Consider the following 14,252-nt stretch of genomic DNA (forward strand, 5'->3'; position numbering starts at 1 on the left):
GGATCAGGTTTCCTGGTCCACTTCCCAAGTCCCATTTCTTTCACAGACATTCCAAACGAATTATTGCTGCAGAACTGTAAGAATGTAGTAACTTGACAAACCTATATAATCAAGAAAAGGTCAAGAAATCAAGAAAGATTAGGGAAATGCCTGCGGAGTTCTCATCTCTTCAGGACTTCAGTTCTGATGCTGAAAGCTGAACCTTTATAGACATATCCGTGTGTTTGTCCATGCAAGATACATGAAGTGTACATATATATTGTTTTTCATAAATATGTACAGAGAAATTAAGCCAAGCACTCCTATTAAGCCACAGAACAAAGTTTATTCGATCTTCTCAAATTCTGTGTACAGTTTTGCTGCTAAGTGGGCACAACACATTGGCATATTACCTTTAATCTTCATTTCAATTTTAAATCCAACTTGAAAGATTTTGTAACATTTAATGGCATCTTCAATAAATAAAAGGACAAAAATAACTAGTCTTTGTACAGACATTACAATCCACTCCAAATTCAGTATTGCCAAAACATTTGTCTTTAAAAATAAAAAACAACAAAAAGAAATAACTTGCTCTAAAGGGTTTTTTGTTTGTTTTAGCACTTAAATACATAGAAAAGTATACGATGAGAAAAAACAGATATTCTTTCCTCAGCAGAATTTGTAAGAGCCAGTAACTTAGAAACAAAGATAATTAAATCTCTAAGGAGATTAAAGAATCCTGCTTGAAGTCTTGAAAAACGTCCTGATTTTAGCCTTCACATCAGAAGTGTAGTTTCACTGGGTCCTATCCTATGTCAGCATACTTATACAATAAGAATTACATTCCATGATTTACTTATTTATTTTAAAGGAAAATTCATAAAGCAAAAGCATTAGCCTCCTATACTAACAGAAGTAATCATGGTCCATATATTCTGCAATAGTAAACAGGTATTTGTGCTCAGTCCTTTGTTTGAACTACCACCATACTGGAAAAATCCTGTAGTTTACCCTTTATTTCCGTATCCACCTCTTCCCAGTCCAACAGTAGCAGGAACCTCAGTAAAATGAGTATTCATGCAAATACAAACCTGCCTGCACACATCAGAGCACAGGATGAGGACCAACAAAACTAATTCTAATTAGAACTTGGCTTAATTTAAAGCTTTCTTTAAATATAGAAAGTCAGCAATAAAGAAAAGCTGAATCCTCAAATTTTCTAACTGCAATTCCCTGTAATTTGCAGCCCATCACAAACCAATAGTAATGTCAGTTAATGTAGCAAGAAGAATCCTATCACTAAAATTAGTTAAAACACCCATCCTCAAGCCTTCTTGGGGCTTCTTCAGTGAAAGCTCAGGGTGTGCAAGGAATGCATGGTTGGGCCCATATGCATGCTAGTCTTATGGGGGGAGGTTACTTTAAACAGAAGGTAGAATTACATCACATCTGTACAAACACTTAAAATACCGTTTTTCAGCTAGTTATCTGCTTCTCCCAACTATTATTGCTGCTGACTATACTAATGCAAGAGAATGTGATAAAGCAGGACCCAATCTGTTTAAGAGAATGGGACTTTTTCTGCAGATATTTTCCCTTCAGCTGACCACATAATAACAAAAGTGCAATCATTTACAAACTTTTCAAAGCAACTATTAAAATTATATACTTTTAGGGAAACAAATTTATAAGTTTAACCATAAAAATATTTCCCCAAGTAATAAACCTTAAAGCATTCAGTAACACAGTATTTCAGTAATTATAATACAGGAAATCCCTTCCACTTGTTACAAAAGACAGAACTATTAGAAGATTTTGCTTAATGTACACTATTTAAGAGTTTCGCACCTTGTGAAGGTCATGCCATAATTAAGAACTAAACTATCATTCAAAGCAAATGAGAATGGAAAACTGACCTGACTTTGAAATGATATTCTCAACTTTTTGGAAACGAAGACAAGGCAAAGCCCAGGGTCGTGTCATCCAGATAGTCAGGAACTTACAAGACAGTTTACACCCAGAATCATAAGACAGCACCATTTTCCATAAACTACTTTGTATGTCTATTGCTGAACAGCATATTAAATAGTTTTGTGAGAACTGCTAAAACAGATTCTCATACTAACTGTAGTTTTACTTACAGAATACACGTTTGGGGGCAACAGGGAACTCTGTGACAAAAATTATACTCTGAAAAAAATGTTTCCTCAAATTGGTCCAAACATCCGAAAGACAAACATGGGCACACAGGTCCCTCATTGCTTAATGTTGTTGTTTAGTTGATCCTTAAGACAGGTGCATGACAACAAAGAAGGGCCACCCATGACAGGCACAGAACTGTGACAGTATAGTCTCTTCAGAGATGTGTTTTAACTGTGATTTTGCCACATGAGCAACTGAACTCATACTAATGGAGAACCCTGAAACTTGTATACTTTAGCCACGAGAAATTATTTCCTATCAAAAAAAACAGATACGTTTGTAATTAACTGCTTTTTCAATCATCAATCAATATGTGAAAAACAATAAAAAACCTTTTAAAACAATTACAAAGAGTGGACTGCAGTAGCAGCTATTCAAGCAAGATTCAAGCACAAGTTTAAACGAACTTTCAAGCTGGGAATTAGCCTTCTTTGTCAAAAATTTGTACAACTTTTTCAAAAACCTAAAAAGAGAGAGATTAAAACGTTATTAATTTTATGAAGTGTTAGGTAAACAGTCACTTCAAGTTAATCCAGCACACAATAATTGATAGTATTTAAAGATGTTTTTCTTAGAATTTTCATAGTGATTCTTCAATAGAAAAATTGGCACCAACACTGGGAAAGCGGGACATAAGAACAATAATAAATATTTCAGAAAAGCGAGATCTCATGAAAGTGAAAAAGCCAAGAAACTGTTGAACACAGAAACAATAAAAATCTTTTTAGTCCGGCTCATGTTCAAGCAGAACAAATTGATTTCTTGGTTATTCCTATCTCAATTAGTTCTTTACAAGTCAAAATGAAAGTTCCACAACCTCCTTCAGTAATAAACTCATTCAGAAATCACTGCCTAATTAGCTTCACTGACCATACATACAAACAAGAAGAATGCCATAAATATGTAGCCCGCCCACTACCATCCCCATGTTTTCAGGCTTACATACTTACTTCATCAACAGATTTAGAGGCATCCACTTTTCTGACTTTTCCCATTCTCTCATATAAGTCTATTATAGGCTTAGTAGACTGCAGATATGTATGAATTCTAGGAGAAAGCAAAGAATGCATTTATTTACATAATAACATTAAAACAGAAGAGAACTGAAAAGTTTTGGATATAGTACCTTTTTTCCAGACTCTCCCGATTATCATCACTTCTACCACTGCTCTTGCCTCTTTCAAGACAGCGACCAATACATATCTACAAAAGACATCAAAAGGATGATCATAACCGCAAACACAATGTGCTTACCTGAAAAGCAGGAGCAAAACAAAATAAATTATGAATTAGTAACAAATCTAGATAGCCCAGACATACAAAATATTGTCCAGATCAGATTTATGTAAGCCAGATATCACATAGGGAGTTAAGATTATTCCACAGAAAAAGGATGACAGCTTTACATTTCACCAGTTTATTAAGATGCAAGTTCTTAAAATGGAATTAGGGTCAGTGGAAGCAAAAGCAACATCAAGTTCTGTGGTGTGAATAAGACTCCAACTTGAGACATTTAAAGAAGAAAATATCTGATTTTCATGGATGTGTTCTGATCTGAAAAGCACAATGTCAGACTAGACTACCAATATATGCTTACACTGAAAAAGAGTCAGTGTGTTGTCTCAAGAATTTATGTAAGACGACACGTTAATTTATTCAAAGTTATACTATTTTTGCTTGGCATTGCCATAAGAAGATTTAAAAAGCAAAGTCTCAGTAAAAATTATAAAACCATACTCAAAGGCTGCCCGTTGAACTGTTAGTTTTGAAGCCTAAAGTAAAGTAAGCAATGCTGACACGTGTACACCTCATGAGTATATTTACCTTACGCATGCAAGAGGACAACAGTTAGGTGATTTTTTTTTTCCTACGAAGTACATCTATAGTAAAAATTAGAATCTCAAAATCAACACACCCTCAATGAAAGTTTTCACTTAACCTTTTATTTTCTTTATTAAGCAGAAAAATAGACCCACACTTGTTGAGACTAAAAAACTTTGCAATTAAGAAAAAAATAGCAACATTTCTTAGAAAATTGGGGGAAAGGGAGAAAGCCAGATTAAGATGTTATTTTACTATCAGTTTTTAATCCCTCAAGGGCACTGTCATATTAAAGAGACAGCATATCATGGCATTTGTTTAATTAATATAATGTATCATTGTCAAAAAACCCTTATAATTAATGACTTGCTGAATACAATTTTGATTATGAGGTATCCTACAGCACAGCTCACAACTATGAAAATTAAGACTTACGCTGTCAGCACTTTAGAATTAAAGCAAACATTGCTACCAAACAAGTAGCCTGAAATCTTTAAGAGTAAACAGAGCAATGTTTTTTGAACATGAATCAAATGATTGTTTAATATATTTAAAGCTTTTATAAACGCTCCAGAATGCAATTCTTTGAAGTGCTTCTTCAGTAAAATTTATTTGCAGACGATTGTACCAAGTGTAATTACTCACTTGCTATTGCAAAAGCCTGCAGTTCTTCATCTGCAGAAACAAGTTGCCAAAATGCCTGAAACTCACAAATCAAGTTTTCCTTCTACTCCAACACCAGTCCCTTGATATTGAAAGATTCACTACCCAACTGAGTTTTATCGTTCTGCAGTGAATCTCACAATACAGCAAGAAAAGAAGTTAGGCTAACACACTTCATTACCTCGTTGTCGCAATCAAAAAACAGAACAAAAGAAACATCCGCCTTTCCATCCATAGTCTTATTCCAGCCTTGAAGATTATCTTCATTTCTGGGAAATCCATCAATCAAGAACTTGTTCTTCTGGGAATTAGCAGCCATTGTTTGATCCATAGCCTGCCAGAAGAGAATTCAATTCAAGATCCCCTGCACATGCAATTATCTAGCAACTTACTCAATCACCCCCAAAGTGTTCATATGGCAAATTAATAAGTATTTCTCTTAGAGTTATTGCAGATTTACAGAGTGGTTTTTTTTTTTTTGTGTCACCTTCAATGTGTTCTCTTTATTTCTCTGATGCAACAATAGAGCCTCCTCTTGAACTGAATGCACCATTTCATAAAGCTCAGTATCTCAAACTTTTAAAGCTGGGCTTGTTTGTTATATTCTGCAATATTGTGTAACAGCACATACCAGTGTAAGATGCCAAACTGTTCCTGGTCTAGAATTAAGTCTAATGGAAAAAACTCCAGAGAAAATTAGTTGTATGAGCAACAGAAGCTTTTTCTGTCACAAAGGAGATGCTCTGATTATTTTCCTGGACATCTAAATAAGGATGAACACTGGAGTTTCTCCTTCCATAGGAACATTAGCAGGTGCTCTTCCCCTTTCCTTCACCTGGCTGTCTATTTTGTTAAAACTTACAGAAACTTAATAATTTTAATGCCTTCACCCTACACTCTCACATGACTGATCTGACCACTAAGCCCTACAGCGTGCTAAGGGAAGTGAGAAATACACAATTTCATTTGTTTCCCTAGAAGAACATAAAAAGAAAAATTTAAATTCTCACAGATCCCTAGGTATCAGAGGCCATCACCCACTGCCTCCCAGCCAGCAGCATGACTAATTGCTGAGAGAAGCACAGCATGCAGTGTGCACCTGTGTCTGCTATTCCATACTGCTCATACTACATTGGAAAACAGGCAGTTCTTGAAGAACACTGCCACTGCTTTGTCACTTAGTCTGCAAGAGTGAGCTAGAAAGGAAATAGCCCTTTCCTCACCCTCTTCAACAAGCTGATTGTTATTTCAACTGGTACGATTTCTCCCTCCTTAATGTAGTTCTCAATGAGTTCTCCATACTGTGAGCCCGGCCTTTTTCGTTCATCTCGAAGGAGGTCGCCAGCAGAAAGGTGCGTGTAGCCGTATTTCTGAAACATGCAAAAAAACAGGCAGATGCCCTTGAATTAGTACACATGCAAGGTTACATCAGTCAACACTATCAGTGACATTTATCTTTGTACTACAATAGAAAAATATCAGAAATAGCAGCTTGCTAGTGGCAGATCTGTTCCATCTTCAGGACGCACTGAAAGCAAAGCAAGAGAGATTCTTGGGCTAAATGGTTCACACGGCCTTGGTCAGATATTCGCATCCTGTTTTCAAAGGTAATGTCCCATTTGAAAATGAGAAAGTCTCAAAGTGCCCGAGGCACTTCTTGAAACATTACACTGTGCATGAGACATTTAACAAGCACCAAACTTGATAGAAGCTACACCTCATCCAACACAATTCCAGTACCTCACTTCTCCACACAATAAAGCCAGATTTGACCGACTGACTGACGGCCTCTTCAAAATTTTAAGACTGTCTTTCACTGCTAGGTTTACACAACGGGTAAATCAAAAAAAAAAAAAAAGCACACAAACCAATTCCTGCTTCTTTGCAGCTGGAGGCATGCTTTAAGCACAGCAGCGTCCTTATTTTCTAGTTGTAGGTCTGACAGCAACTTCCTCCTCTGCCTTGGTCGCATCACTTATAACTGCATCTAAGAGTGCAGGTGCACAGATGCCTTGAACCAACAGAAAGCACTGCTGCCAGCAAACAGTCCTGCCCACACGCTGCTCCAAACCCAGCCCCGCACACCTGCCCTGTGTTCATCCTTCCCCAGGAAGGAGGTGACCAAAACTCAGAGGGCTGCCCTTGGGGGAGGCTCAGATGCGGGCTGTGAGCAGATTAATCGGTCCATGGGAGATCTTACCAAAGAGAAACATGTTGTTATAAGGGAAAATTCAGATCACAAAACAATCACTTGCTCAGCTCATTTAGCATCAGAAGAAAACTAACCAAGTGTACTCCTTGAACAAATATAGTCCTTAAAAACAGATGTAAAGACATCTCTTTAACGAATGCTTAAGCTAAACGGGCAATAAATACACCTCCTGGGCGATTACCTAAGCTATCTATACACCCAAGACAGAGTACACCTATACATACTTATCCTGAAGTTTTTGCTACAAAACAAAAGCAGCAGCAAATTACTTCAGGGTTATCAGCTCGGCTGCAGCAACATCTGAAGCAAATTTCAAAAATGGTGCCTGAGCAGCATAGTAATGTGCCTAAATGCTTTTTCAGGCTGTGAACTTGGGATTTAAAAACTTGGCTACTGGACTAAGTACAACAGAAATATTACACAACCCACTAAGTGGCTTTAAAAACATTTCAGTTGCTTTCCAATTTCACCCACAAAAGCGTGGAAAGTTAGTTCTGCATAGTCATAATTTAAGAAGGGATATAATTACCTAAATCTCCAAAACTCTACACATCTGGAAAGAAAAGGAAACAAGATTTTGCTTTAAGTAACTGTGAAGAAAAACCTCCACAAATATCTTCTGTAAGCTCTCTGTACTCCTGCTTTCATGTGCATTGCATTTGGACATGCCTATTTAACTGCAAATCTACATATTAACTATGGACTACAGAAGCCGTAAACCCAAGTAAATCTTTTCTCTTAAGCACGAAACCTTACTCTGCTGAACCCCAAATTAACATGCAGGCCTTGGTGAAGTAAAGAACGATGATGTTTTTCACATTAAGTTTCTACGAAGAAGAAAACAGGAGGAAAAATATAATCCCTTCTGTTTTAGAGGATTACCAAACCATTTAATTTTCCTTGGCATGTCCCTTTTCATGCATGAAAAGAAACTTGAGTCAGACAATTTTTGGAATTCTCTGTCCTTTGCAGTAGCAAACTAAATTATTTTTTAACGGCTGAACGGGAAAGTAAAAGATAGAAGTGTTTTAAAGTGCTGCTGTATAAATAGAGTTGTTTTAGATAATAGTAAGTTGTCTTCTGGAGTAACCTTCAGAACGGATTAACCAGGCAATAAGGAAAACAAACTTCTCCTTCAGTGGCAAAACATCTATTTGTTAACTGCTCTGAGCGCAAGAGCCAAAGACAACATGTCAGTTTAAACAACACAAACAAGCACAGAGAAAGGCCTGACTGCGAGTCTATACGCAGCAGGCTGCAGGGACGTGGTGCTCATGCTGCTCTTGCCAGTTTTAATCAAGCCATGTGCCCAGGACACAAAGTTTTCTTTCATCTTCGGCGAGACAAACCCTCAGCAAGTGTCCTGAAGCAGACAAAACCTTAACTTTCCCCAAGAGCTCGCAAAAGAGACTGTAATGTTACTGCACCACCAGGCTAAATGCTCTCACGCCTTGCAAGTTCGCATTGTGCCAGCACTTTCCAGCAGCGCCAAGCCCATCGCGATGCAATCCCCAAGATGGAACCTGTTGCAACCACTTCTCTGAAATCAGAAAGAGAGGGCTGTGACTTCCAAACAATGAAAAAGCAGTTCCTCCAATTCTCCCAGAAGAATGCATACATTCTTTTAGAGTAGATCCATAACATTAGCTGACGGCTGAAAGGTCGGCTTAAAATAGCAACCAGGTTAAACAAACAAAAAAATAAAATACTTGGATGCCATGCACCTAAGATCTGGACAGACTTCTAGACCTTGGAAAATAAACAATTCACTATTCTAAAACATTTCATAGATAATGTTTTCCACTATGCTAGTTAACAGGCACGCCCTTCTAGAAGAAAAAAAAAAAGAAGAAATCATCAAAGAGCTACCATATAAGCTGCTCTCATTGTTTTCAAAACTGTTTTCACATTTGGAGAACCATAACCCCAGTCTCTAACAGAAAATCTGTTTTCAGTGTAGATACCTTCCTCCCTTGCTTTCGAAAAGCAGACTGAAGTGGAAAGGCAAGTTCAAGTTTCTAGCAATCCCACCTGAGAGGTGTTACTTAGAACAGCCCTTAACGGTGCTCTGCAAGAGAGCGAAGCACAGCTTGCTTGTTCATCGCACAAAGGCTTGGGAAATCAGGCTCCACTCAGCAGGGCAAACTGGGACGCACAATCTGGATATGCCACATCTCCAAATGAAACCCCAAGCCTGCCGCCTCTCCAGAACGCCCTTCTCTTCCCCGTACCACTGCCACTTCATCTGTCATCTGCCAGCCAGGATCTGCAACATCCGCCTGCAGCCAGCACAAGCCTTACGTTGTGTTTGCTGAAAGGCGAGTAGATTCACATGAACTGCAAACGAGAGCAGAGGGCTCGTACCCGTGCCACACCTGAACGTGGCAGAGCTCAGCCTGGCCGCTCCCTCAGCATAGTAAGAAGGAACCAGGAGCATGGATCAGCTGCTGCTGGGACCCCACGCTGGAGCTTTCACGGGGCACGAGGTTTGCTTCTGATTCAGCCCCGTGTGGTCCAGCAGCACACCTCTCTGCTACACAGTTTGGAAGTTCCTTGAGTGCGCAGAAGCCAAGAAAGAAGCTAGAGCAACACAAATTACTGCTCTGACCTTGAATCCTATCTTGGCTTATCGTTGTTAATCTGCAAATGAAAGTCAAAGGGCTGAACAAATAAAAAACAAACTTTTATTGCCCTAGTTCTGGCCTGTCATATCTTCTGGCAACTTTCAGTTGCTTCGTAAGGTTGCCCATTTTCTCAGATAGCCTCTTCAAGAGCTAGTAAAGAAATAAAAATAGAACCGCGTAAAGCATGCAGCCTTCATGGTGTGGGGTTTGGGGTTTGTTTGTTTTGCTTAAACCTAAAAAAGTCTTGTCTGCCCCGTTGGCAATCTACACATAGAAACAGAACTTTGAGGTATAAATCATCATGCAGTAGCAGCCCTTCTGTCTGCATATTCCAGTAAAAAAATTGAAAAAAGATTTCCCTAGCTAGAGATATATTCTTGCTTCTGGGGGAAAACAAAACAAAACACAAGGCAAAACAAAACAAAAAAGCACAAAACCCACACTAATAAAAACAAAACACACAAAGGAGATCCCACTGATAGCGCCTCTGGGGAAGCGGGGGGCAAACAGAACACCCCAGCGCTTCAGGAACGCAGAGCTGAACAAAAGACACCCAGGATGGCTGGGAAAGTCCTAAATTCAATGCCCAGCGAGCGAGCCTGGGTTCTGTAAAATGGAAGCATATAGGGATTTTTTTGTTTTGTTTTTGAGGGGGGTTAAATGATCTCTCACCATGTTTCACAACAGCGCCACGGTTCAGAAATATGAACTGACATTCCAGCGAACAATTATGAGAACTCGGAGCTAACTGGACTACCAGTACGTGGCACTCTTGGAAGGGATTTTAAAAACTGAGTTTAGAGCAAACAACTCTGAAAACGATTTTATTTCAAGAAAGTTACCGCTGTCTCTCTGCAGACTTCCAGAGGACAATTAACACATGACAGCAAAAAAATAAATCTGCTGCTGCTGCTTCCAGGAGTGTTTCTGATACACTGCCTTCTTTGCAGTTTTCTTTTCCCCTGAGAATCTCTATCATGCATCCCAAAACAACTTAGCACCTTTTCCCCCTTGGATTCTAATTTATGATCTTGCAGAAAGACGAGGCTCAGCATCCCACCTTGTGGGCTGAATTTTAAACACAAATATCCAGCTTAGGGCTGCGGTGGGAATTAATTACATTTTGCGTATGCAGGGAGGGGTGTTTTGCATACCCCAAATCCCTGCAGAGTCACCTTGCCAAAAAACAAAGAAACAATAACAAAAACAGCTGACATCTTGCTTGAAACAAAGATAGATTATTTAGTTATGCTTTTTTCCCCTCTCCCAAAGGATCTTTGTGTTTCAGGCAAAGGTTGTAAAAATTTAAAGTTTAAGTTAATAAAATCATATTTTGTGCAGATTTGAGGAATTAGGTATTTTTTCCTTGACTGTACCATAACTACTTCATTAGCAAAGTTCAAAAGTCAGTAATAAAACATTCATTTTGTCCTATATACACATAATGACCTCGCAATCACGAAAGATAAACGCTGTGGAAAGTATGAAGGTTAGATCTAAAGAACATGCACTCAGATGCCTTCATCCAACTACCTGCTCCAACATCTGCCCCACAGAGAGCCCTGCAACATCCCAGAGATGCTGACCGCTACCTCAGGCAGCCGTGGAAGGCTGTGGGAGTTAATCTGCAGGGCGGGGAGAGAGCAGGCACTTAAGAGGGAATTCTGCTTCATCCCCTCCCAAATAGGAGGAATAGAGCAGCATTTCTACTGAATTTACATTTCAGTGACAATTCTGTGAGCCTAGGGAATACACGCACAAGTCTCCCCTCCGTATCAGAGGAAACCAGCCTCCTTCAGCTGTCTCTTCAAACCTTATCTGCAAAGATAAAGAAACCTAATCACTTACCTGCTGCTCCCTTTTGTACACTGTGTCAATACCCATTTTCACTTGCTATTACAAATTCTTCCCTCAAATCACTTCCCCGTTTTAGTCCAAACTTGATACAAATACACGCCCGGTCCGTAATGAGGGGCTGCGATCTGAACAGCCACGATGCAGGCTGGTACTTAGGAAATCCACATCTTACCTGTAATGACTGATGGCTATCTCCCTTCTCTGGGAGGGAGAAACACAGTCAGCAAAGCAATTACAACACTTTTTGAGAAATTGTTCCCAGGTAGTACTTAATGCCAGCTCCACAAACCACCTACAGGAGCTTGTGGTTTTGAATAAAGTCATTTGAAGCTAAAAATCATACAGGGTCACACCTCAGCAGAGAGAGGCCTCTCCACGTGACGTGCTCCGTCCCACATCTCCAGCGTGTACAGCAACTGAGAAGTATTTATAGTTCATACTGACTTTTTGTTGAGCACAAACTCCAGGTTTAGAGCAAGATACGGGATCGGATTCGTTCCTAACATAAACTAATATTAATCAGCCCATTTATACAACAAAGATGAATGAGGTTTATTATTACTTAGCTGCAGCCCCTTTTCTCTGCGGCAAGCTGCCAACGGGGTTTAAAATCCAAACAAAAATACACTTTCAACCTGAAGGCAGCACTGAGTGCATAAAGGCCATTCAACTGCCTGCGTTAGGGCTCTCTGGGGGGCTATGAGGGCCAGGCCAATGGTGTGAGCTTAAAAAAAAATCTGGTGCTCAACAGAGCCTTGATTGCATTTCATCCATACTTCCCTGTTCATGCTCTCTCTTTCTGAAGTTTTCCAGCAGACTCCCCCGAGCCCAGCCCTCACTGGAGCCACCCCAGACCTTCCCTCCCTCAAGGCTTAGCCAGCAACTCCCGCAGAGTTGCCCAAGGGAGTGGGAGAGCCAGACACTGCTGTCAGCAGCCCCTTGTGCTTCCTGCAGTCAGCCCACTGCACAGGCCGTCAGTAACTTCTTTCCACGCAGCAAACAGGATTAGCAGAATTAAAGCAAGTTCCCATTTATTAGCTTTTGGGCTTCTCTTTCTAGGCTTAGAAAGAAAATAAATACAGTACAAGCAAAGTTAGTTTTCCGTTTTTAGCTGCGACTACAATTAGGGTAGCAGTGATTCATTTGAATCCTTCCTCCTGAAGTGGTCTTTATCCAATTACCGTAGCCTATCAAGCCAGAGGCATTCATACTTCTGAACACAGGGCAGCAGCCACAGGAGGTTCTTCAGCCCTGAGGCTTACACTAATGGTTTGGTGAAAGCCATTAATGACAGCCTAAAAAGTTTCCCTACAGTTTAAGCTCATTTGTTTGCTACGTTCCAGGGACTGAATTTGACCTTACCAAAACAGCTTTATGAGCATTACGAACCTTTCATCCCACCGCTTAATTTAAGGAATAAGCCAGTTTGAAGAGTCCATAATTTGAGGTTAAAATCCTTCAGAACTAAAGTCTGAATGGCATTTTTCAGTCTGCACCAAATTTGCCTAACACAGTTATAGGTACCAAGGACTGGGATGTGATGGCAGCATGCAGAAACTGCAACAGCACTGCCACGGCATTGCCATAACTGAAGATGCATCAAATGTGCCTGCGCTGGGACTTGTGGTTGGGTGCTTTGCCCTTTTTCCCTCCACAGTCAGCAGATTCAGAAGCATGGGCATTACTACAGTTCTGTCATTTTTTTTTCATTGGGGCATGGATAGACCTTGATCCTTCAAGGCTTTCCATGAAAAAAAAATAAAATGCATGTGCTCAGGGAACAAAAATACCTCAAAGCCAACACGCACACGTCTGGAAGCATCAACTACTTCTGTAATTACCCACCTGAGCGCTATGTAATTACAATCTGATTGTTTGTTTTTTAGGCGGAGAATATTGCACTGTGCAAGAGTCACCTTTTCCTCTTCAGCATCTGTTCTATCTCAAAGGACTGTAAAAATGCATTTGGAAGAAGAGAAACGTGAAGAGCAGAGCCAAACGCCTCGTCATGCTGTGCCACCAGCCTGGGGCTCTTTGAAACAAGAGGAGACGAGGTTGGCTCCTGGGGGGCCAGGACACGTTCTGACCTCTACCATAGCGTAGCACTGAGCCAAATTTCAACCGTGGGCGCTACCCGAGGCGGCAGAGGGCCACACGGCCAACCCCTGCCACGTCTCCCCGCCGGCTGGGCCGTGCCCAGCACCACAGCCCTGGCCCCAGCACCCAGCCCAGCCCGCCCTCGGGAATGGGGGGGGGGTGCAGCCTACAACCCCCAGCGTGCCCCGCGGCCGAGCCCGCAGGAGCCCCCCGCAGCCGTGCCGCGGGGCACGCTGGGAAATGTAGTCCCCCCCCTCCCCCAGAGCCCACCGCCCTCACCTCGACGATGCGAGCGCACTGCGTCCCCTTGCCCGCCCCGGGCCCGCCGAGGACGAAGACGACGACGGGCTTCATGAGGAGGAGGAGGCGGCGGCGGCGGAGCAGCAGCAGGACAGCGGCGGCGGCGGGGCGGCGACCGAGCGGAGAGCGGCGGCGGCAGCAGCCGAGACCGGGGGCGGCTGAGGGCGGCTGGCGGGCGGTGCGAGGCTGAGGCGGAGCCGGCGCTGAGGTGGCCCCGCCGCGGGGAAAGCGCTTCCGGGCGCCTCAGCGCCCCGCAGCACCCGGCGTGCCCCGCGCGGCCCGAGCTGCCGGTAGCCGCCGGTGGGGGCAGCAGGCCGCGCTCCGCCAGGCCCGGCCCCCAACATGGCGCCTGTCGCCATGGCAACGCCGCCGCGCCGCAGTGCGCATGCGCGCCCCCCCCCCCCTTCCCCGACCGTTTCTTCGCCCGTTTTTAAATCCCCCCCGCCCTGCGCGCGCGCGCTGGCGGTTGGCTCGGCGGGGAGGGGGCGCGCCGC

The 14,252-nt window shown here is 42.0% G+C and overlaps 1 protein-coding gene across 1 annotated transcript; it reads right to left on the minus strand.

Moving 5' to 3' along the window:
• Positions 1-305: 305 nt before the first annotated feature.
• Positions 306-14,075, minus strand: CMPK1 (cytidine/uridine monophosphate kinase 1). Its single transcript, XM_068690115.1, has 6 exons — positions 13,738-14,075; positions 5,892-6,038; positions 4,850-5,002; positions 3,311-3,387; positions 3,135-3,231; positions 306-2,647 (listed from the first exon to the last, which is right to left on the minus strand). The coding sequence occupies exons 1-6, from the start codon at positions 13,810-13,812 to the stop codon at positions 2,606-2,608; spliced, it is 591 nt and encodes a 196-aa protein (XP_068546216.1). The 5' UTR covers positions 13,813-14,075; the 3' UTR covers positions 306-2,605.
• Between the last annotated feature and the right edge of the window lie 177 nt (positions 14,076-14,252).

This window comes from Anas acuta, chromosome 8 (genome assembly GCF_963932015.1).
Source record: "Anas acuta chromosome 8, bAnaAcu1.1, whole genome shotgun sequence".
NCBI lineage: Eukaryota > Metazoa > Chordata > Aves > Anseriformes > Anatidae > Anas > Anas acuta.